General features: G+C 41.4%; 1 protein-coding gene across 1 annotated transcript in view; it reads left to right on the forward strand.

Annotated features, from left to right (window-relative positions):
• PRELID2 (PRELI domain containing 2) overlaps positions 1,296-25,105 on the forward strand; it is an 84,223-nt gene continuing 60,413 nt past the window's right edge. The window contains exons 1-4 of the mRNA XM_005683091.3: positions 1,296-1,586; positions 16,549-16,606; positions 18,968-19,041; positions 20,574-20,734. Of these exons, the coding sequence (XP_005683148.1) occupies positions 1,512-1,586; positions 16,549-16,606; positions 18,968-19,041; positions 20,574-20,734 (368 nt within the window). The 5' untranslated portion in view covers positions 1,296-1,511. The remainder of the gene's footprint in view (positions 1,587-16,548; positions 16,607-18,967; positions 19,042-20,573; positions 20,735-25,105) is intronic.

Raw genomic sequence — 25,105 nt, forward strand, 5'->3', positions numbered from 1 at the left:
TGTTCATCGGAAGGACTGATGCTGAAGCTGAAACTCCAATAGTTTGGCCTGATGTGAAGAGCTCACTCGTTGGAAAAGACCCTGATGCTGGGAAAGATTGAGAGCAGGAGGAGAAGGTGACAACAGAGGATGAGATGGTTGGATGGCATCACTGACTCGATGGACGTGAGTCTGAGTGAACTCCGGGAGTTGGTGATGGACAGGGAGGCCTGGTGTGCTGTGGTTCATGGGGTTGCAAAGAGTCGGACATGACTGAGTGACTGAACTGAACTGAACTGAACTTGCCAGATCAGTGTGTCAGGGGTAAGCAAGATTACACAATTATAATGTAAAATTCGCTACCTCAGAGACCTCTCTGATTCATCCTAGCTAAAATTATGTCACCTGTAACTTTGACCTAATATCTTATTTCTTTTTCTGTTTGTTGTTGTTCAGTCGCTGAGTCGTATCAGACTCTGCCACCCCATGAACTGCATGCCATGCAGCATGCCAGCCTTTCCTGTCCATTACTGTCTCCTGGAGGTTGCTCACACTCATGTCCATTGAGTCGGTGATGCCATCCAACAATCTATTTTACTTACTGGGTGTTAAATCATCTGATTGACTCATCCCACATGACAGAAGGGACTGTGCTTTCCTACTGCACTGCGCTTTGCACATAGTAGGTGATCAGGAATTCATATGTTAAATAAGGTATTGGATTAATGGATTCATTGGCTTGTTTCTGTAAAATCTGTACAGTCGAGTGAAGACCATTCAAAATTCTTTTTGTATCCCTTGTTTCCTCCTCCCATGGTGTTTAACCTTTCATGAGTGTAGGAATTTCTTTATGGAGTCACACGCAGACACAGGCAATTTTTAAGTACTTGAGACGCAACCTAGAGCCTCAGAGGCAACTGCCCAGGTCCTGCGAGGAATGCAGTCGTTGGCCTCTGCCACACTGAGCTGGGCAACACTGAGGAGGGTTATATTACAGTCCCTAAACTCGGAGGGAGGGTAGTTTATGTATTTATTACATCTTTTTAGTGCTGCCAGTAGCGGCTTAAGTAAGGCTCCAGGCGGGGTGATGACAAAAACCCCAGCTGCAAGGTTCAAGACTTCCCAGCGTTGAGGTGGAACCTTGGGTCCGCAGAGGTGCGCGTGGCGAGGCCGTGGGGGCGTGGCGAGGCCATGGGGCGTGGCGTGGCGTGGGCGAGGTGTGATCAGACCGGGGAAGGGCGGAGCCGGAGCCAGGGCGGGGCGGGGCCGCTTCTGACGCCTCCAGCCGACACCGCCCGGGGGCCCAGCACCTCCCTCGCCAGCAGCCCAGACTGGCGGAAGTGGACGGGGAAGGGAAAGGGGGTGTGCCAACTGTCTGTTTTTCCGAGTGGACAATAAAGTTTCGGAAGTTTGAAAAAGGAAGAGAAAAAATCCCCACGCCCCTTAGGCTTCCCGGGCTTGGACGCCTGCGGCCGGGCTCAGACGGAGCTCTAGCGGTAGTGTGCTGGCGGAGGCGTGGTCGGCGCGCCGGGATGGGGGTCACCGTGGACGTGCACGAGGTGTTCAAGTACCCCTTCGAGCAGGTGGTCGCCAGCTTCCTTCGAAAGGTATTCTGCCCGCTCGGTCTTGGCCGGGGCTCGCGTCTTCCCGCGCTGCCCCTGTGGCCAGGCCGTCTGCGCCCCAGGCAGCGTCGTCCGAAGTTCCCCTCCTCGGTTCGGCTCCCTGCTGCCCGCGCGGAGGTCCGCATCCAGCTGCGGGCTTTGCCTCTGGGATGTGCCGGGCGAGGGCGGGGGTGGATTTCCTCAAAGGCTCCCCCTCCAGGATGAGGGAAAGGCTCGGTGCTTGGCATCACGTTCACACCCTGCCGCAGCTGGAGGGAGAGACGCGGGGAGCCCAGGTTCTTGACCCCGTTGAAGTTGCACAGGGCTTTTCGATGTCTCCAGTAAATACATCATTTACTGAGTCAAAGCTAGTGGGGGCCGTTGATGCCGCCATCCTAGTTTACTCAGCACTGTCGTTCTACCACGTCACCCCTTTCTCTTTTATTAACAGCTGTGGGACTTTGGGCGCCTCCATGCCTTAGTTTTGTAATCTCTAAAATGGGAAAAATAATAGTACCAACTTAGGAGTTGTGAAGATTCAAGTGAAATACTTCCTACAGAGTGCTTATCACGGTGACTGATACTTGCCTAGTAAATTCTTTGAAAGGTTATGGTTATTCGCGCTACTGTAACTGTCCCCTCTAGTCTCAGTAGTCAGTGGCCCTCTTTATCTCAAGGGCTTTTCTTGGAACTGTGGCTTGTACCGGTAGAATAGGAAATTCTTTGAAAAAATCAAGCATCCGGACCTGGGATGTGGGACCCCTGGGTTCTAGTCTGGTTCCACTTTTAGTTAGTTCACTTGATGACGTTGGTCAAGGGTCGTCTTCTCTCTTGAGGCTTCAGTTTCTTCATCTATTAAAAGAAAAAAGCACAGCCTAAGAGCTGAGAATTAGATTTTTATTGGACAGACTTGCTGAGGACTTAAGCCTGGATATAGTCGCTCAGATAGCTCTGAGGGATTGGCCAGAAGAGGTTAGGGAGGAGCCAGAATATATAAATTCAAACAAAGAAAAAGATAGTTGACTGTCCAAAGATTACTGCTATTGAAAGAAAACCAGACATCTCAAGTTAATGTAATCAATGCTTTTCTGTGTATGGAATAATTCAAGAATCTGGACTCAATTGAAATTCCTTTGATAGGTTCCTTAACTGTCTAGGGCCTTTATCCTGTTTTTCTCCGTCCTGAATGCCTTCAGGGAGCACCCTCAGGGATGGCCTCAGAGGCTGAAGGATTTTTATGCCACAACATTGTGTGTTTACTGAAATGGCAGGTGACATTCTTTGTCCACAGATGAGAGTGTTGTATCAGAAGACCTTTCAGCTTAGGCATCTTAAGGAAGATTTGCAAGAATTGTATTTTATCTTGCGCAGCCGCCACTGGCACTACTCTCTGGAAGCCTGGAGATGGGTTTTTAAATATTAAAAAAAAAATTACTTGACTGCATCCAGTCATAGTTGTGGCCTGTGGGATCCTTTTTAGTTGTGGCATGTGAGGTCTAGTTCCCTGACCAGGGAAGGAACCCAGGGCCGCTGCATTGGGAGCCTAGAGTCTGAGCCACTGGACCACTAGGGAAGTTCCTGGAGATGTATATTTTTTTAAAAGAGATAAGATCTGACCTCCATTAGAAGAGGTCATACTGTTGGGGGCCCAGATCACAGAGGAGTGAGTGGGACCCTGGTTATGATGGGGTTGCTATGGAGGCCTTTTGGGGGTGGAATGCCAGCTTGTTGACATTGTTAATTGATCTCATATCTAAAATAGTACCTGGCACTTCCTAGGTTCTCAGTATACATCTGATGAGTGATGAATGAATAAACAAGTATTTATTGATCTGATGTAGATGTTGCCTTAGACTAGGCTTCTGGGCCCTAAAGAGAAAAAGCCACCACCCATTTTTTGTTAGGACTGGCACTTTGAAATATGAGTTCTCCAATGCCACTGCTCCTTTGGAAAGCCTTTCTGGGTTGTCCCCATCACCAGGTAATCTCTGCTTTGTCAGAGCTGGAGGGACACGTTGGGCCTCAGTGACCATCTTTGACAGTGTTGGATAGTTCTGCATGTGTCTTTTTCCTCATTAGACTCTAATAAGCTTCCTCAGGGTAGGAAGCTTATTTAGTGGAAGGAAGCTTACTGCAGAAGCACATAGCACAGGGCCAGACTCATTTAGAGAATACTTGGCATGAGTCAGGCTTCTGGGCTAAATGCTTCTCTTGCATTCAGCAGGTGTTTAAAGACACTTTTCTTCTGGGTGGCAGGCTCTGTTCTGGGTATGGGGCACCATAGACAGACCCTCTTCTCAGGGAGCTGATGGTCTCTAGTGGGTGTGACTAACACGAATAAATGATTAACAAGCGAACAGATAACTCCAGCTGATGATGTGTGTTTACACAGGGAAAGTACACCGGTGTTGTGAAGTTTGGAGAGTGCCATTAGGGAAGGCTTCCTCGAGAAAGTGGCGTTTGTGAAGTTATGGCCAAGGCATGAGAGGAGTTTCCTAGTTTCCTAGGGGTAGGGGGAGAAAGTGCTTCCCTACATTACCCTGTTTATTCCTCCCAGCAGCTTCTGGAAGTAGTTATGGTTGACTTCCATTCCATTGTCTGGAAAAGCTGAGGTTCAGAGAAGTTTAAGTAACTTTTCCAAGTTCTTGTAGCTAGCAAGTGGGAGAACAAGGATTTCAACACATCTGAATCCAAGCCCATACTGCTATCACTAGACTGAGCTACCTTGCACATAGTAGGTACTCAGATAATCATTGAGGGAATACAGTGTTGCAGACTCAGCTTTGCTGTGCCCTGTATCCAGCCACAGTTTCTCTTTGCCTGCAATCTGCACTCAGGGTTTATTCATCTCTGTGGACCCCTTATGCCTGGTTTAAGGGTATAGCTTTGAAGATAAGGGGGGAGAAAATACATTGTTTCAGTTATCTCTTTGTTGTTGTTTGGTCAAATATGTCCTAGTCCTACTCTTTGTGACCCCATGGACTGCAGCACGCCAGGCTTCCATGTCCCTCACCATCTCCCAGTGTTTGCTCAAACTTACGTCCATCAAGTCAGTGATGTCATCCAACCATCTCATCCCCTTCTCCTGCTGCCCTCAATCTTTCCCAGCATCAGGGTCTCTTCCAGTGAGTCAGCTCTTCTAATCAGATGGCCAAAGTATTGGAGCTTCAGCTTCAGCATCAGTGAATATTCAGGGTTGATTTCTTTTAGATTGACTGGTTTGATCTCCTTGCTGTCCAAGGGACTCTCAAGAGTCTTCTCCAGCACCACAGGTTGAAAGCATCAATTCTTTGGTGGTCTGCCTTCTTTATGGTCTGACGTTCACATCTGTACATGACACTGGAAAAAACATAGCTTTGACCATATGCACTTTTAGTGGCAAAGTGATGTCTCTGCTTTTTAATATGCTGTCTAGGTTTATCATAGCTTTTCTTCCAAGGAGCAAGCATCTTTTAATTTCATGGCTGCAGTCATCATTCGCAGTGATTTGGGGGCCCACAAAAATAAAATCTGTCACTGTTTGCATTTTTTTCCCCATCTGTTTGCCATGAAGTGATGGGACTGGATGCCATGATCTTAGTTTTTTGAATTTTGAGTTTTAAACTGGCTTTTTTACTCTCCTATTTTACTTTCAAGAGGCTCTTTAGTTTCTCACTACTTTCTGCCATTAGAATGGTATCACCTGCATATCTGAGGTTGTTGATATTCCTCCTGGCAATCTTGATTCCAGCTTGTGCTTCATCCAGCCTGGCATTTTGCATGCTGTACTCTGCATAGATGTTAAACAAGCAGGGTGACAATATACAGCCTTGTTGTACTTCTTTTCCAATTTTGAACCAGTCAGTTGTTCCATGTCTGGTTTTAACTGTTGCTTCTTGCGATTATCTCTTGCTGTGTAACCAATCACCCTAAAATGTTTTATTGGCCTAAACCAATGGTAAGCTTTTAATTCTCACGTATGTTTCTGTGGATTGACTGGGCTCAGGTGGGTGGTTTCTAGGTGCCTTGTGTTGTAGCTGTGGTCACTTAATCTAGCTGGGTTCAGTTAAGATCTGGAAGGATTCTGTTTTAAAATTAATTAATTTGTTTATTTTTGACTGTGCGGGGTTTTCATTGCTGCGCCCAGACTTTCTCTAGTTGCATTGATGGGCTTCTCATTTGGGCTTCTCTTGTTTCGGAAGACAACTCAGAGTCTTAACCACTGGACCCCCAGGCAAGTCCTGGAAAGAATTCTTATAAAATACTTAGCAAAGTGCCTGGCACATAGTAAATAAAGACTGAGGAAGATATTTGAAAGGTAAGGCCAGGGGAAGAGGAGAAGAGCACCTGAAGAAAAGAACACGCATCTAGAGATGGTCAGTGCGCTTCTAGCACAGTGGACACTACACTCTTCTAGTCACAAAGCAGTCCTTCCAGGGATCCCTGGATGGCGCTAAGTGACTCTCTCTAGGAAGTAGGAAATTCGTTTGCTGTGAGAATTTTTACCTTCATTTAAAGTCATGAGCTGGAAGTCAGTAGACCTCGATTCCAGTCATTGTGCTTCCTTCAATACGAGCAGTTTTGGGTGGCCTTGGGAAAGAGTTTCCACCATTCTATACTGTGCCCTTGTGCAAATTAGAAAGAGGCATCATTGCGGTGGTTTACCCCATAAGCTCGCAGTAAATGGGACTAGTGGGAAGTATATGGGGCTGTTAATGCACGTTAGAAAAAAGTGCTCCTTCTATGTGGTTGTAGCCCTGTGCTCACTGGCCTGCTTGGCTGGAAAACCTTGTGCAGTGAGCAACATGCACAACTGTGTGAGTCAACCCTACTGTCTTAATTTCTTATATGTGAAATGTTATGCTATGTACCCTACCAATCTCCCAGTATTTTTGTGAGAATCAAATGTCTAACAGTTGACAAGAATTTTTTTTAAGCATAAGGTAGTAAGAATGATCCTTTTGGTGTAATACAGTTTTCTTTTTCTTTTAGTCTTTATGTATTTTTTGATTCAAAAGAAAGTGCTTGGCAGAAGGGACAATCATCTGAGGATCTCTGGGAAGCATTTAATCTGATTTTGCACAATGGTATGTTTGAAGGCGCTACAGCAGTGAGGAAATTCTATTTTAAACGGAGTTGACTGATCTCTGGCTTTTGGTACGTTAGAGCTTGCTTTCCAAGTTATAATATCCTACTATTTTTAAAACCTTAGGAATGTTTGCTCTTCTTGCACCTGCCTGTTGGATACCACAGGCAATATATTAGCTACATGCTTTCAAAGTTAAGTGGCACCTTGAAAACAAACACCTCAATACTCTTTGTTCGTGGAGTGTAATATGTCTCAATGAACTCTTCATGGAGGAATGCTGTGAAAACCAAAATGGTTTATTCATCAGATGCTAAACTGTGCTTCTTGTGAACTACAGTGTCAGTGCTCTTGACAGTGTGTTTTGGTTTGTTTCTTTGTATGACTCTCAGCTTTGTACTTCTCATCATTTATAGCTGCTCCCTTTCTTTTACTTAAAACACCCAGAAACAGCACACTACTGTATAGGCACATATGGCAGCTGCTAGGCTGCCCCAGCTTTGAAACCTCATGTGGGCTCTTTCATGGGCTTGCCTTGCATGGTGAACTGGATTCCTATATTTTTTAAAAGTTTTTTTCTAAAAGATGTCCTAAATTTTGTCTACTTGGAATTGAAAGTCATAAAGAAGGACTCAGAGAGCATTGATTGTGCCTGGATTTTTCTTGTTTATTCTCAAATGAAAGCAGAGAAGTTACGGTTTTTCTCGCCATCGAGTTGTTCAGGTTCATTGTCTGTGTTTCTTTTCTGTTTAATTGTTTGGCCATGCCATGTGGCATATGGGATCTTAATAGTTCCTGGACCAGGGGTGGAACCTTCACCCCCCTGAATCAGAGGTGTGGAGTCTTAACCACTGAACTGCCAAGGAAGCCCTTCAGGTTGATTTTCTTGTTAACGCTATAGGCAGAAAAGAGCCATTGTGAATAGAGTATAAGCTTCATGCGTGGAGGTTTTATCATCTGTTCTTGATGTATCTCAAATATCCAAAGAGATCCTGCAACTTAGTAGATAGTTAGCAAATCCTTATTGAATGAATGAGAGAAATATTCTCTTCTGGGATTTAGCCTTATGCAATTTCAGGCTGAAGTTGGTGTGCGATTCAGTAGCATGTCCTTACTTTGGGAACTGTAACAAAATGGACAGAGTAAAATAATTTCTTTGCTTCAACACAGTGGCTTCAGGTTTTATTTATTCTAGCCAGGATCCTGATGTTCTGAACAAAATGGTTTGAATGTTTACCCTTAAACTCATAAAGGAGATTTATGAATGGCTATTTCCATTTAGAGTAGAAAGTTGATTGGGTAATTAATAATGTTTCCATTTCTGATCCTGTCTTTTCTCCCTTGCAAATCTGGCACTTAAATGTGTGGAACATCTCTCTGTGCAGAGTTCCTGAAATATTTGAGGTGGACCTGTATTTCCAAAATAAGTGATCTGACAAATGATAGGCCTGGGTTAACATGTGGTTATTTATCTTTTGGTTCACACTGTGATAGTCCTTCTTCGCTTTTAACTTCCTCTCCTCAATTCTGTTAGAAAATTAAGCACAACGGGAAGGAGAAGTTACAGAAAGGAAGAGCATGGGCTCTGACATCAGCTGGGGTCCGGGAGCTTGTAGTCGTGAGTTTGGTTAAGTCAGTTCACTTTTCTATGCCTCAGTTTCCTCATCTGCAAAATAATAATAGTAATATCTTCTGGAGTCATTGGGAGGAAGTAAGTTAGATAATGAACACAGTGCATACAATATTCATAGTTTAAAGTAGCCACATGGTAGGTGCCACACAGTATCTCTGCAGAGATATTTACTAACTTGGAGTAATAAAAGGGAGAAAGTGGAAGTGTTCAGTCATTCAGTCATGTCCGACTTTTTGTGACCCCATGGACTGGAGCCCACCAGGTTCCTCTGTCCATGAAATTCTCCAGGCAAGAATACTGGAGTGGGTTGCCATTTCCTTCTCCAGGAGATCTTCACAACGCAAGGATTGAGCCTGGGTCTCCCACACTGCAGGCAGACTCTTTACTGAGTGAGCCACCAGGGAAGTCAGTAGTGAGCATGAATAAAGGTGTGCACTTGAATTATGATTAATTTTTAAATTGGCATTTAAATGGTATCAAAGCATACTTAGTAAGTCACCTAGTAGAGATTATGGCTTAATCAGTGCCTGAAAGATAGGAGATTTTTAACTGTCAAAGAACTAATAGTTAAACATTCTTTATATGTTTTCTAATAGAAATTCACAATGGATCTGTGTATCATTTGGCTTCTGGGAGATGAAAAGCTAAGTAAAACATAGCCCTGGCCTCAAGGAGCTTACTGTTACAGGGGATAAAGGGAGATGTTATTTTGTATTTTTTGTGATAAGTGCCTTCTTAAGGGCATATCACAGACATACCCTGTAGGGCAAGACTGATGTTTAATTACAAATCTACAAGAGCTTTTAGAGTACAGAGTACTCTCTGCTCCACTGCGGTGCTTTCCTTCATGCTTGTGGGCAGGAAAGTATCTGGGAGTACTCATACAAATTATGAATTGGTTAAAGCATGAGCTTGTAAGGTTTTACTAATCTAGAAATATAAGAAACATCTGTTAACTTTTGAATAATCTTTTAAATATATCTGGATTGCAAATGGATACTAATAATATACTTAATATCACACCACAGTAAATTACAAGATAAAGACTGAAGTCTTGAAAGGAAGTTTTCAAAAATATTGATTCTTTTTGTAGTAGCAAACCAGTAAGGTGCCCAGTGTCACACTTTACATAAAGTCATTTCCTTGAATTCCTATAACAGCTCTTTGAGGTATGGACTTTTTGTTTTGTTTCATTTTCTAATTTCACAGATGAAGAAACGAAGGCAGACTGAGATAAAGTAATTTTTCTGAGATTCCCATAGGTGGGCTTCAACTCAGGTCTCTTGGATTCTGAAATCCTTTCTGTTTTCCAGAGTGTCTTTATTTTAATTTTGTTTGTTTCTTAAGCTTTCATCAGCTTACAAAGTGTTGCAGAACCAGAAAATTCCAGTATCCTTAACTTCCCCAAACTACTGTATAGTTTATAAAATGAGGGAATTATCACTGATACCATGTTAACTCTTATAACAGACATTATTCAACTATTGGCGCTTGTTTACTAATATGACTTTTTTTTCAGTATAGGATTCAATCCTATGCTGTGGGATCTAGGATCCCACATTGCGTTTAGTTGTGTCTTTGTCTCCTCCTCAGTTCTGAGTGCTTTCCTGAATCATGGTTGCTTTCGAACAGTACCTATCAGTTATTTTGTAGACATTGTATCTCTAAATGCGCTGGGTTTGTGTATGCCTCTAATGTTTAGGGAAGAAGATTTTCCTTTGTACAATTGTATAAATGATTCTTTCTAAAGAATTTCATTATGTCGTTGCCCATCACTGGGACATTTTGGCATGGATGAGGGTGGCTGGCCATTGTTTAGAATCAGAGCTTGTCCTACCAGGAGGGCCTTTGAGGATCATCTGGTGGTCCATCGGCCGGTGTTCACAGGTGACAGCATCGTGGTCTGCAGGTCCTGGCTTCTTGTCCTTTGTTCTTTCTACTTCATCCTCCTACTGAAAAGGCCAGTGAACAACCATTTGAAGTGTCTGTTGACTTCACTATGTGTAGTCTTTGATATTGACATTTTGATTAATCACTTGATCTTGGTATTTTATGATATTTTATTTTACAATCAACTGTGCTTTTCTTCTAAGATAGACTATTGCATGTAGCTCGTAAAGGGAGTTTGGCACAGCCCATGGTGATTTCTTTGTGTAACTAAATGCCAAATCTCTTTCAGCAGCTCTGTCCCTCTGCATGCATGCATTTGGCAGCAGCCTGGGTAGCAAAGATTCCCTTAATGCTTATAAAAGTAATATGTTAACATCCCAGACTGATTTTAGGTCCCTATGGCCTTCTTTGCAGGACTAATACAGATATATCAGCTAACTGCTTCCTTGTGCTTGTGCTGTCTTGGATAATGCTGTTTGCAAGTTGGTAAACAATGTCTCCTTTGGAGGTCATTGACTTTTTTCAGTGCGAGTTTTATAAAAGGCAGGCACTGACTTCTGACTTTTTGGGGAAGTTGGCATTTTATTTAGATATTTATTAAGAAAATTTTTTGACTGCGCTGAGTCTTTGTTGCAGCATGTAGGCTCCCTCTAGCTATGGCCTGCCGGCTTACTTGCCTGGTGCCATGTGGGATCTTAGTCCCCTGGCGAGGGATCGAACTCATGTTCCCTGCATTGGAAGGCGGATTCTTAATTTGGACCACTAGGGAAGTCCCGAAAGTTGATATTATAATAGCTCCACTCTCTTAAGAGTGAGCTTTATGAAAGCTTATTATATTTCTCCCTCATGTAAATAAGAAAGGTAAATATACCCTATCTTCATGAATCTGCTCCCAGAAGTATATTGACTGTTGTTCCTGTAGTTAGATACTCTTTCTTGGCCTCTCACTCTTTATAGCTAGGTGTTTGTTTTAATGTTTATTGTGTTTTTTACCTCTTATTTTGCAGTTTTTGGCTTCTTGCCTTTTAATATGTAAAAACAAATGAAAGCAAAGTATATGACAGTGTAGGAGAAATCTACATTTTACCCTTGTTAGACTTCAGTTCAGTTCAGTTCAGTTGCTCAGTTGTGTCCAACTCTTTGCGACCCCATGAACTGCAGCACGCCAGGCCTCCCTGTCCATCACCATCTTGCGGAGTTCACTCAGACTCACGTCCATCAAGTCCGTGATGCTATCCAGGCATCTCATCCTCTGTCGTCCCCTTCTCCTCCTCCCCCGATCCCTCCCAGCATCAGAGTCTTGACTTACATACATATAATATAAGCAATGATATTTGCAATACATTTATATCTTAAGAAAAAGTAAGGACTAGTTTATATATTCTGTGAAGAAAGTAAAAATTGTAAGTAAATTCAAAATGATCTCAAATATACCTTGAAAAATCCCTCGTGTCACCTAGAGAGTTTGGCAAATGTGCAAATCTCTGTGTGGTAGTTCTTAGCCACTGCAGTCTGTGGTCCATTGGATGTACCAGGTCCAAGGACGGTAAGGGTTCTTGGCTGATATCTGGGTCATCAGACCGCTTTGCTTCCATGAATGTCATTAGTGTGAAGTAGAAACCGGAAGATCCCAGGGTTGCCCCGCACATGTTCAGGCTTTATGCCGTTATGGTTTTTTGTTTGTTTGTTTCTGTTTTATTTTAAAGATTCTTTTTTTTAAAAATGTGAACCACTTATTTTCAAGCCTTTATTGAATTTGTAACAATACTGCTTCTGTTTTTTGGCTGTGAATCATGTGGGATCTTAGTTCCCCGACGGGGGATCGAACAAGCACCTCCTGCCTTGGAGAGCAAAGTCTTCGCCATTGGACTTTCAGAGAAGTCCCATATGCCATTATGTTTTCAACATGAGACTCCTTATCTTAATGCATTTTAATAGATCTACTTGTTTTGAGGAGGATGAAATGAGGTATAATACATATGGCGACCTCTGCACAGATAGGAGATGCTCAGTAAGTCTTTGATGCGCTCGGTCACGAGCTAGCTTGATCCTTTCCACTGTCACACTGTGCTTGTAGAGGTGTCCAGAGAAACCTGGTCACCTGCTTCCTGTCTTCCCAAATTGGTATTCCTGGTGGTGACCTTCTCTGAGCTGGCTTCCCTCTCTGGGTCCTTTGTTATCTGACTTCAGATAAATGTTTGTGAGTTAAATCATGAATGTTCAAGTTACCACAAGATGGTGTCAGATCATTTCAAGTGATGCCAGGTAGGGGGAGCCTCAGCACAATAAATCTTTAAAGAAACTTAAAATATATGCCTTTCATGTCACAGTATTTAGCTTTTGTCAATAGACCTCTGATTTCTTTTCCCATTCTTCTATGGAAGGGAACTTGAGGCTCCATATCTATTCAACTGCAAAAGTAGTTGCACAGGAAAATGACCTGAGACTTGTAAATGAGTTTACTGAAGTGAATAGTCTGGGGTTTCTTGTGTTTGACTGAGACAACTTCCATATTACTTTGTAATGTATAAGAATTGTCTAGTTAGTGACCCTTAAGCATTTTACCTAGAGGAGGGCGTGGCTACCTACTCCAGTGTTCTCGCCTGGAGAATCCCTATGGACAGAGGAGCCTGGCGGGCTACAGTCCATGGGGTCGTATAGAGTTGGACATGACCGAAGTGACTAAGCACAAATATTTTACAATGGCCCCTCTTCATAATTCCCATCCTATTATCCCGTAGTCTGATTTATTTTCTCATTATTTTATTTATTTTTCTAACATGTAAATTTTCTAAGAATCTACAGTTTTGTTTGTTTTATTCCTTTATCCTTAGTGCACGGAAGAGTGCCTGCATAGTCAAGAAAATTGTTAAATGAAGAATATTTTTGCTATTATTTAAATCGAGAAGGCAATGGCAACCCATTCCAGTATTCTTGCCTGGAGAATCCCAGGGACGGGGGAGCCTGGTGGGCTGCCGTCTCGGGTTGCACAGAGTTGGACACAACCGAAGTGACTTAGCAGCAGCAAATCGATACCCTTTACCTTAGGGGATTCCCTGGTGGCTCAGACAGTAAAGCGTCTGCCTGCAATGCGGGAGACCTGGGTTCGATCCCTGGGTTGGGAAGATCCCCTGGAGAAGGAAATGGCAACCCACTCCAGTACTCTTGCCTAGAAAATTCCATGGATGGAGGAGCCTGGTGGGCTACAGTCCATGGGGTCACAAAGAGTCAGACACGACTGAGCAACTTCACCTTTACCTTAATAAGCAAATATTAAAGTTATAGAAAAGCATAAATAGAGCATTTGAGTTTGTTGTTTTTCATTCGCTCAGTCGTGTCTGACTCTTTGCAACCCCACGGATTGCAGCACAGCAGGCTTCCCTGTCCTCCACTATCTCCTGGAATTTGCTCAGACTCATGTCTGTTGAGTCAGTGATGCTGTCTAACCCTCTCATCGTCTTCTGCCCCTTCTGCTTTTACCTTTAATCTTTCCTAGCATCAGGGTCTCAAAAAATCGGCTCTTCTTTGAGTTTGTAGTCTTTAGGAATTTCATTGCTAATTTTGTGCAGTAATCAGAACTTGGGAAATTTTTATCATTAGCCTTCTCTGGTGATTACATTTACAGCTTCTTTTGTAATTTAGTTCAGTCATCTTCCTGCTATTTACAGTGTATTTCTAATATTCATCAGTCAGGGTATATTGATGAATACAAGACAATGTGTAAACTAGAATTAGAGTAGAGGCAGTATTCTCATGCTTTGATTTTACCTTAGTAGAAAAGTTCTGATGTATACATACACACACACTTAAAAATTAAGGGCATCTGTGTGAGTCTCAGATATCTTGCTAACTTCAAGGGTGTTGGTGAGGCCCCCTTCCTGAGAAACACAATAGTTAAACCTGATCCCTGTGGTGAACATTATCTTCAAAAAAACACTGAAAGTTAAACTTCAAGAAAACAGGCATCGTAATTTTGAGCATTTTTTTTTCCTGTGGCAAACATGAATGAATGAATGAATAGATAAATATTTAAAAAGCCATGTTGGGGAATTCCTTGGTTGTCCAGTGGTTAGAACTTGATGCTTTCAGTGCCAGGGTTGGGTTTGATCCTTGGTCACAGAACTAAGATACTGAAAGTCTTGTGGTGTGGCGCCCCCCCCACCCTCCCACCCCCCCTCCCCCCGCCCAAAAAAAGTGTTGTTGATTAGTTCTCAAGATTCCAGTTCTCCGGATGGAAGTGTGACTGGCAGAGTTTACGGCCTGAGGTCTGGTTTGGCTCTGAGGATGCTGAGAATGGAGCCCACTGCCCTCTTCATAAACTGGTGCCCTTTGTCCCTGAAGGGGGTAAGGTTTAGTTTCCACATTGATCCTGGAGGTCAGTGAGGTTTATCTTCTAGATGGTTCATTCATTCAGCAGATATTCACTGAGTGCCTACTACATGCCAGGCACTGCTAGGTGGTGGAGGTAGAGAAGCCCTGCTCTTTCAGAGTCTGTATTCTAACCCCTCGTCTTTTGGGGCCACAGATATCTTTAAGAATGTGTGAAAGTGATGGACCCTTTTCCCTGAAAATCAGTCAACCTCTTATATACACGTACATACACACATGGATGCTCACAGGCACACAGCTGCTGCAGGGTTGGGGAGAACCCTGCTCACTGAATTTCCTTTACCATTTCCTGGGTTCAGAAGGCTTACAGCTCAAGCTTACCAAGTGGAGGGCCCTGTCTCCTACCCGTGCCCGCACCTGTCTGCTGCTCTGGTCTCCCCCTCAGCACCTTATGCTGCTTTGGATGAGACTTGCATGTAATTTTCCTTTTGGATTAGATCTCACGATGAAGCAGTATGCCTCTGGGAACAGAACCTGAGAGGCGCTTAGCAGGCCTGGTGGACAGCCTGCTTGTTCTACAGCTTTGAGGACTTCTACAGTCCGAGTCTCTTTTTTTGCATCCGAGGCATGGAAAGGGTGGGATTTGAGTGACTGAGATGTTTGAAAATAGGTTAGGTGGGCAGGCCTTGAAGGCAAAGGAAAGTATCTGCAGCTAAATTAGAGTCTTGATGCTCATTAACTGATTTTAAGCAAATTACCTAGTTTATCCAAGTCTTATTTCTCACAGGTGGAAGGGAGAAAAAAAAAAACACCCCAGCATGTAACTCAAGGAATAGTTTTGAAAATTAAACTGAAATAATGTATTAAGCTGCCTAGGACAAAAATGGTAGCTATTATCAGCTCTTTTAACATCCACATTGTGTTTCAGGGGAATTTAATCCATAAATAAGGTATCCATTTTGCATTTTTTTCTTTATTGAAATATAGTTGATTTACAGTGCTGTGCCAGTTTCTGCTGTGCAGCACACTGATTCAGCCGTGCACATGTATACGCTTATTTGTTGAGGACCTGGCATAGAATCCTGTGATTACATTCCTGTGATGCTGACCCAGCCCACCAGGCGACAGTAAAGGACAGTAGTGAAGGAACGCATTGTGTTTCAGGCCAGGTTTAATTCTTTGGCTCTGCTGTTAACCAGCTGGGTGACCTTAAGTTTTCTGATTTTCTTTAGCTTCCATTTAGTTTCCGAAAGACAGTGATATTCTGTGACCCAGTCACAACAGAGAGGCTGATTTTAAAAAAGATCATGCAAGTAAAGCGTTTAGCACAGTGCCTCGTGCAAGGAATGCTCCTGAGTTATGTAAGGCTGGTTCAAGATTATAGTATTATTATTGTTGCTGTTTAGTGCTCAGTCATGTCTGACTCTTTGCGACCCCTTGGTCTATCCACGGAATTCCCTAGGCAAGAGTACTGGAGTGGGTTGCCATTCCCTTCTCCAGGGGATGCCAGACTCTTTACCGTCTGCGCTACTAGGGAAGCCCAGTATTATTAAGCTTAACCTAACCTAACCTTCCCTTCTCCACCCAGAGCTAGGCTGACTCCAAAGACGGTTTCTCTAGATTTCATACAGGTACAATCGATAACAGCATCTCACTTATCTATTCTGAAATAGTAAAATTAAGAAATTTGATTGCAAACTGGCCTTAGAGATTGCTTGTGCATGTATGTGAAGTCACTTCAGTTGCATCAGGCTCTGCGGCCCCATGGACTGTAGCCCACCAGGTTCTTCTGTCCATGGAATTCTTCAGACAAGAATACTGGAATGGGTATCCATTCACTTCTCCAGGTGATCTTCCCAACCCAGGGATCGAACCTGCGTCTCCTGGGTCTCCTGCATTGGCAAGCAGGTTCTATATCACTAGCGCCACCTGGGAAGCCCCTAGAGATTGCTTGGAAAAGATTTACAGTTCGTGCAAATAAGTGGTTGCTATAAAGTAATTCATTTTGCCAAAAAATGAATGGTAATTTTTCTTTGTGTGTTTTTATTTAGTATCCAAACCCCATGGATAAAAATGTCATCTCCGTAAAAATTGTGGAGGAAAGAAAAGGTAAGTATTACTGAGTTTTGTAAAGATGTGTGTCTGTGTGTGTGCCGCCTGTGATATTTTAAACATCTATTAACAGATATAGCTCTGTATTCGAGGTGGCTGATCGGAAAGAGCACCCAGCCTTTCCAGCAACAGAAGACTTGCCATTCATTCTTGTCATCTTCTCCGTTAAGAATTGACGACAAGCTGTGACAGTTAACATTTTTCAATACTTAATGTGTACCAGGCACTTTTATTTTTATTAACTTCATCCTCAGAACGATATAATTCCTTTTTAATGAGTGAAGAAACCAAGGTATAGAGAGAGTAAGTAACTTAACTGAGGTTACATGGCTACGTCCTTTAATATATTCACATATCATTTTATGACAAAAAAGGTGTGACTAATAGAACATATATGAGATGTGACTGTAAAGTGATTGGATTATGGAGTCAGAACTGTGCTTAACAATATGGTTCAGTATTGACTGGCTTGACAAATTATCTTTGTGTTGCCTGTTGTAAATAAAGTTTTATTGGCACCCAGCTATGCCCATTTTTTAATGTGTTATCTGTGCCTCTTTCCTTATCATAACAGTAGATTTGTAAGAGACTGTATGGCTCACAAAACCTAACATATTTATTTATTATCTGGCACTCTACAGAAGATGTTTATTGACTGCTGGACTGGAGTGTAGGGGTCTTTCCTGTTCTGGCATTCACATCTCTGGCAGAAGTGTTTTCACTCTCAGTGTTTGAACTCGAGAGTTGGGCAATGAAGGATGCTATAATGGTGCTCATTGTCAAAGTATAAACCTTTGGAGACAGCCAGGTCCGGTCTACCAGGCTCTTGAACCTCTTCTAGGAAAACATGAGATGCTGCTCTTCATTTCGTGACTCTGAGGCCTTCTCTCTGCTTGGTGAAGAGAGAACTATCTTTGTGAGGGTCTTTTCTGCATTTCTATAGCTCTGTAAATACGATGAAAAATGATTTTCTCATGTACCTGCACTCATGGGAGAAAGGTTTTACATGGTATTAGAGAAGTTTGATTTCAGGTCCTGATTTCGTTCCTATCTACATGACTTAACTTCTTGGAGGCTCTATTTCTTCATCTTTCAAATGGGGAAGTAATAACAAACAGTCTGTCTTTAGGTTGTTGAGAAGAATCAAGCAATAGAACAGCATGCATATTCCAAAGTGGTTAATTATAATTTCTGCCATTGACAGGGACATCTTCGCCTCCAGGAGTGGCTCATCCATTTTCTCTATGTGTGCTGCAGACTTTGGATGAGATGGCCAAAGGGTGCCAGTGGGCAGAGGAGATGAACCAATGTTTCATCCTCCCAACAACTTCAGAGTGTTCAGGGTGTTTGCACCAAGGTTCAGGACTGTTATAGTGTTATAGTCCAAGCTTTGAGAAACCGTGAAGGAACTTGGCTGAGTCGTGTAATTCACAGAGCAAAAGACAACACTTCAGAGTTTATATTTTTCTCTGATTCACTTTCCTTTTTTTCAACTCAAATTTATCACATTTTTTTTTAATGCCTTTAATGCTACTCGGTAAACTTTTTTCCAGAACAGAGTAGTTCCAGCCACAGAGAGTCTGCTTCTCTATGATAGAAGAGTGTGCCCAGTGTAATTAATAATAGGTTTAAATTCATAGCCAGAAATTGGTGCTTGAAAACTCATTTGGTGCAGAAGGTGGCAGAATTAGATCCTCCATTGTTTTGTTAAAACATGTTAAACATTCGCTGTTGCTGAGCAGAAGGCTCATTGGCTGTGGCCACTGGAGTGTTGACATTGATAGCCCAGAGCAGTGAAAAATTTGTCTTTTTAAAAGTCTCATTGGAGACTTCAGAAATGGACTTTCTTATTTTATTATTTTAAAACCTTTCTTTTGGCTGTACCCTGCGGCATGTTGGGCCTTAGTTCCCAGACCAGGGATAGAACCCGCGCCGCCTGCATTGGCAGGAGTCATAGCCACTGGACTGCTGGGGAAGTCCCATTTGCAGTTCTTTTGTCCTTGACTTTAGAATGTGCTTCGCTGGTGGCTCAGACGGGAAACAATCCGCCTGCAATGCAGGAGACCTGGGTTCAATCCCTGGGTCGGGGAGATTCCCTTGGAGGAGAGCATGGCAACCCACTCCAGTGTTCTTGCTTGGAGAATCCCATGGACAGAGGAGCTGGGTGGGTTCACAGATATTTGGAGGGATTTGGTCAAGGAAAGTGGTCAGGGAAGCTGGGTTTTGAGTTAAACATTTTTTTTAGGAATTCGCCATATAGAAAATTGAGATTGACATTAAACATTTTATTGACATTAAAATAAAAATACATTTCCTTCAGTTTTTTTTTTTTTGAGTGTAAACATTTTCTGTTTCTAGATGTGTCAACAGGGATCATCTATAGAAAGAGGATTGCAGTCTGTCAGAATGTGGTTCCAGAAATTTTAAGGAAGGTAAACACATTTCAAAATTTACTCAGATTTTGTGTAACACTGGGTGATTTTCAAACAGTCATGAAAAGAAATAGCATTTTCTGATGTAAAAAAGTGTTAGAAATTTCCCAGTTCTCCTGTCTCCTAGCCTTTCAAAGGAAGACATCTGTCTCCTCTCCAACCTCAGTTTTGATAGGTGCTACCAGAGATAGTGTTTTTTCCTGTATGTTTTGCCTCTCTTTTGTGGAGGGCGCTTAGTGTACATAGAGATGGACTGCAATTATTTTAAAAGATACTTTGGCTATTTTGCATGAAGTGACCATCTTTTCTGATCTGTCCATTGTTAGATAACGACTCTTAGGTAAGAATGATCAGAACTGGGCAGGTGGTAAATATTTCATCTGATCTTCAGTAAGGAAGAGAAAAGCTTCAGTTTCCATTTCACTGTCAGAGAGAATGGTTTTGGTAGTATAATGTTCTCAGCACCCTCTGTAAGTCTTTTTGTGTGTGTTTCTATAACGTAATGGTGTTGATGATGAACTCTTCATGATAGCAAATTGTTTTTTCTCTTTGAAATCCTTAAGCACTCTGATGATTGCTGGAAAAAGGTGAGTGGAAAATTTTAATCACATTGCTTTAACCATAGAGTGATTATGACAAAAATCCTTAGAATCATTAGGGAATATGAGGAGAACATCTTGATGCACATTTTAAAACATGTTTCATGTGATCTTTTCAACCCGGAAGTGATTGTATGTGTGATGTAAAACCCAAGACTCCTGCCAGGTAGCTTGCAAATTGTTTAGCTGTGCTGTATATAGAAAACATGGCAGCTTCCATCACTTTCTAAACATGGATGAAGACTGTCACTTTCTTTACTGGAAAGAAGACTGATATGACGGTGAAAATGAACTTTTATTTTCCGGATAGCAGTATATTGCAGTATATGCAGCAAATTATTGCTGGCTTTTTTCACAGAGTGTGTACCCTCCCTTTGCCCTATATACACGCTTTGAATCTATTATTTAAAAAGGCATTCAACTTTGTCTTGTATCTCTATTCTTAAATAATTTAAGGACACCTCTGACTTGTACGATTCTGCCTTTGTAGTTTTCCATGTTTCCTCCACCCAGGAAAGCATACATTTCTAGATATTGGACAGAGTTTAAAATGAAGAAAATATTTTATCCTGCATGTGAGTCCGTAAGTGGGCCCAGTTAGAATCCGTCAATTTAAGAAGGCCATAACCAGCCCTAGAGGAGACATGAGGGAGGCTGATAATTTGCTTAGTGTTTAGCTGTTAGGGAAATTCGGCCAGAGACTGTATAGCCTGCATAAATTCTAGGCCATTTGCATGTCCCTATCAGCCTTTAGTAAGGTCATTGTATGTTTGATTATCAGGGACTTATAGCCATTGGTGAACCATCATCCATATATCAGGATCGCTTGTCCTCTTAATTCCCCAAGATTGGAAGCAACTCTGGACAGAGTCTTTATACATTAATAGCTTGCTCTTCCTAAATTCAGAAAGCCGTTCTCCCTCTTTTGGACAGGTGAACATTTTAAAGGTACCTAATATCCAGTTAGAAGAGGAATCATGGTTCAATCCTCAGGAAAGGAACATGGCTATAAGGAGTCACTGCCTTACATGGACACAATATGCATCCATGAAAGAAGAGTCTGTCTTCAGGGAAAGTATGGAAAATCCAAATTGGTAAGATCATGTGTGTGTGTGTGCTCACGTGTGTATGCACGTGTGCACACACATGTGCATTTGCGTATGTGTGTGTGCGTTTGTGTATGTGTAGGTAGGGTGCAGGGAAGCACAAATGAGCACACATATTAAAGAGCTGTGATTTTATTCTTACAACCTTTGCTTAAAACTCACATAAATTATATAGTATTGATTTTTAATCACACAAGTAATCAGTAAATAGGTTTCCCTTTGGGGGGAAAAATGACAGCTCAACTCCTTTCTGATTGTCCTGTCTAATCCTGGTGCCCTTTTGCCTTCTCCAGAGGAAGTGAATGTTTTCAGTGCATTGAGTATTCTAGACCCTTAAGAGATAACTTTAGATACTCATAAAACCTGTATAATATAGTTTTGTTTATCCTTTTTACATACATGCGTTCATTCTGCTCAAATCATTTTGTACTTATCTTTTTCATTTTCATTTCTAAGCCTTATCAATTTGATATCTGTGAAACCCAGATTTTTTTCCTTTAAACTGTTGCATAATGTTCAATCCTATCATTATACTACATTCTCTTTAGCTTTTTTCCTTTTTGACAGATGTTCAGATGATTTCTAATTACTCTTGATTATAAGCAGTACTACTCTTTATTATAAACAGTACTATAATATTTGTGAAGTGTATGATCCTTGAATATGCTATATGTGAATGTTTCTCTGAAGGAAAATTGATTTCTTTATTGAAATATAGTTGACATACAGTATTATGTTAAAGGAGAATTTTTAATTGTCAGGTTTATTGAATTATTATTTACAAACAATAAAGTTCTTAGCATACAGTTCAATGAGTTTTAGCAAACACACACGTATACAGTTGTGTAACCACTGTCACAATCAAGCTTCAGGTAGATTTTGAAGAGCTATATGCCAGGATAATTCGATGTGGACAGAGTATTCTTGCACAACTGGATATCCACCTTCAGAAGAAAAAAGATGGACCTTTGCCTCATGTCAAATACAGAATTAACTCAAAATGGATCAAAGACCTAAATCAAAGAGTTAAGACTATAAAACTCTTAGAAAAAAAATAGGGGTAAATCTTTGTGATCTTGAATTAGGCAATCGTTTTTTAGTATGGCACCAGAAGCCCGAGGAACAAAAGAAAAAAAAAAGATAAATTTGACTTCATCAAAATTGAAACTTTTCTGCTTCAAAGGACACCAAGAAGGTGAAAAGACAGTCCAGCGAATGGGAGAAAGTATTTGCAAAATCTGATAAGCGTTTCAGTTCAGTTTGTATCCAGAATATATAGAGGACTATTATAACTCAGTAATAAAAAGACAACTCACTTAAAAAATGGCTAAGACATTTGAGTAGATATTTATCCAAAAAGGTATACAGATGGCCAATAAGCATATGAAAAGATATTCAGCATCTTTAGCGTTTAGGAAAATGCAAGTTAAAACCACAGTGAGATCCCATTTTGAGCCTACTACGATGGCTGCAATAAAAAAGACACAATAGCAAGTGCTGGAAAGGGTGTAGAGGAACTGGAAGCCACACACACTGCTGAAAGGAATGTCAGTGGCATAGCTGCCGTGGAAGATGGTTTTTCAGTGCCTCAAATAGTTAAACAGAGTTATCACTTGACCCAGCAGTTCTACACTGTATTGTCCACAAAGATTTGCAGGAATGTTCGTAGCACCATTATTCCTAATAGGCAGAATGTAGAAACAAGTCAAACGTCCACCATCTGATGAATATATAACCAAAAATGATATATCCATACAATGGAATATTATTCAGCCTTAAAAAGAAATGGAGTAATGATTCATGTTACATGGATAAAGCTTGAACACACTATTTTCAGTGAAAGAAGCCAGTTACAAAAGGCCATATATTGTTCGAATCAGTTTATTTTAAAAGTCCGCAACAGGCAGATTCATAGAGACAGAAAGTAGTTTTAGTGTTTGCCATAGGCAAGGAGGACAGGAGATGGAATTTTCTGGGGGATGATAAAAATATTCTGGAACTAGTGTTGATGGTTGTGTAACTCTTGAGTATACTAAAACCACTGAACTATATACCTTAAAGGGGTACATTATGGTATATGAATTATTCCTCAATAAAAGAAAGTTATGTGACGGGTTCTCAGGGTATGCATATTTTAGGTTTATGTAGATTATGTCACCAATATGGCTTTTAAAAAATATTTATTTGGCTGAGCTGGGTCTTGGTTGCAGAGTCTTTGTTGAGTTGTGAGGACTCTAGTTGTGACATGGGCTTAGTTTCCCTGCAGCATGTGGAGTCTTAGTTCCTTGATCAGGGTTTGAACCTGCATCTCCTGCATTGCAAAGTGGGTTCTTAATACTGGACCACAGGGGAAGTTCCTATGACCAGTATGTTAATGTGTTTACACTCACATCAACAGCACATGAAAGCTCATTTCCTATAACATTGCCAGGACTTAACATACTTTTTTATTTTTTGCCAGTATAACAGGTGAGAAATGATTAATTCCTTTGAGGTAGGTTTACAAACAAAAACAAACTATAACAAGCACCAAATGTTAATAGTGATGATTGCTGTGCACTGATTTCAGAGGATAATTTACTGCATGTTTTGCTATTCTGTATGATTGGCAAGTAAAGCCTCCAAACCCAAATAACTATTAAAAACAGAAGTCTAAGATCCATCTGAAACCCCGTCACTTGTGCACATCATTTCTGCTCCCCATAATTTTGGTCCTGTAGTGACAATTCTAGAATGCTCCAGCAGCACACTGATTATGAATGCTAAGTCTTATTAGCATCTCAGGTGGGTTTACTCTGAACCACCCACTGGCTTTTTTGCCTTTTTCCTGTCAGTCTCCCACATGCCAGGAACTTCATGCAAGTCATAGATGTTTGGGACTAACTATAAAAATTATAGATAAAGAATAGAGCTCCCCCACTTTTTTTTTTGGTAGAAGTAGTAAAAGGACAGAGTTGGCTGATTTTATGTAAAAAATACAGAGGTCTTTCATTTCATAAATTAGTATCTCAGCCTCATGTTATCAGCTCTCTGGGCTACGGAGTCTGAAAATCTTTACTAAAGCTTCATCAATTCTTTATAAAATGAAAATTGGCCCAGATAATCCAGGGAGAACATCCTTCAGGACCTTTTTCCTTTGTGTGTTTTTAAAAATTGTTTTCTTTTTTTTTAAATAGTCTGATTCTGGAAAAAAATGATACATGTATCTTGTAAAAAATACTAAGCAATTCAAGAGAAAAAGAAGCAGTTTTCATCATCTAACAGTTGTGCCTATTTGCATAATTTTCTTTGTCCAATCCTAATTGGCATTTAGATTGTTTCTGAATTTTTTGCTGTTATAAACAGTGGTGTGATAAAATTACTTTGTTGTTGTTTCCTTGCTAAGTCTTGTCCGACTCTTTGCAACCTTATGGACTGTAGCCTGCCAGGCTCCTCTGTCTATGGCCTTTCCAGGCAGGAATACTGGAATTAGTTACCATTTCCTCCTCCAGGGGATCTTCCTGACACAGGGATCGAACCCAAGTTGAGTCTCCTGCATCTTCTGCATTGCAGGGAGATTTTTTTTTAACCACTGAGCCACCTAGGAAGCCCTGATGAATTCATTGTACTTACATATTTCTGCACTTATTCAATGACCTTTTAGAGTAGATGGAGCAAGTGGGATTTCTGGGTCAAAGATTATGTACATTTTATATTTTGATTCATATTATCAGATTCCTCTCTAAAAAAGCTTTGGCCAACTATACTTTCTCCTTTCTTTGGTTTTTTATGCTCTTGTCCTCTGCAAAACACTCTTTTTGGTTACTGACTCTGACTATGTCAAGGTCAGAGCTAGATCCTTCGCCTGTAGTGTTTTGGAGCTCAGGTTAAATAACTTACCTAAAGTGATAGCATCACTAAGTCACGGAGGTAAGATACGACCCCAAGTGGTGGGGCAGGAATATGGATAATTATAAAAGGATGGACTTAATCTCAAACTGTAGGTTGCTTTAGGTTCCAAGTTATGGAGAATGGGTTTTGTTCCTTTGGCAACAAGTGGTCACACAAAGGTTTCTGAGCAGGGCTGATGATAGCTGTGATCCAGGCTCTGGGAAACTTACATTTTCTTAGGTCTTGATGTGGATTTAGAAGGGTGTTTTAGGCAGACATTCTGAATGACTGGATAATCTTGGTGGGGGCAGGGGGGCACATCAAAGAAAGAAGGACCCAGTATTACTTCCATTCCCCTCCTTGGCAGAGTGTGTGAGTAGTGACTAGTCAGTGCGCCCAGAGGATGAAATGTGGACAGTCCTTTTATAAAGAAAAAAAAGAGGCTGTCACGGCTGCTGAGTCTAAAATTAGACCTTCAAGCTGTGTGTT

The sequence above is a fragment of the Capra hircus genome, chromosome 7, assembly GCF_001704415.2.
Source record: "Capra hircus breed San Clemente chromosome 7, ASM170441v1, whole genome shotgun sequence".
NCBI classification, from domain to species: Eukaryota; Metazoa; Chordata; class Mammalia; order Artiodactyla; family Bovidae; genus Capra; species Capra hircus.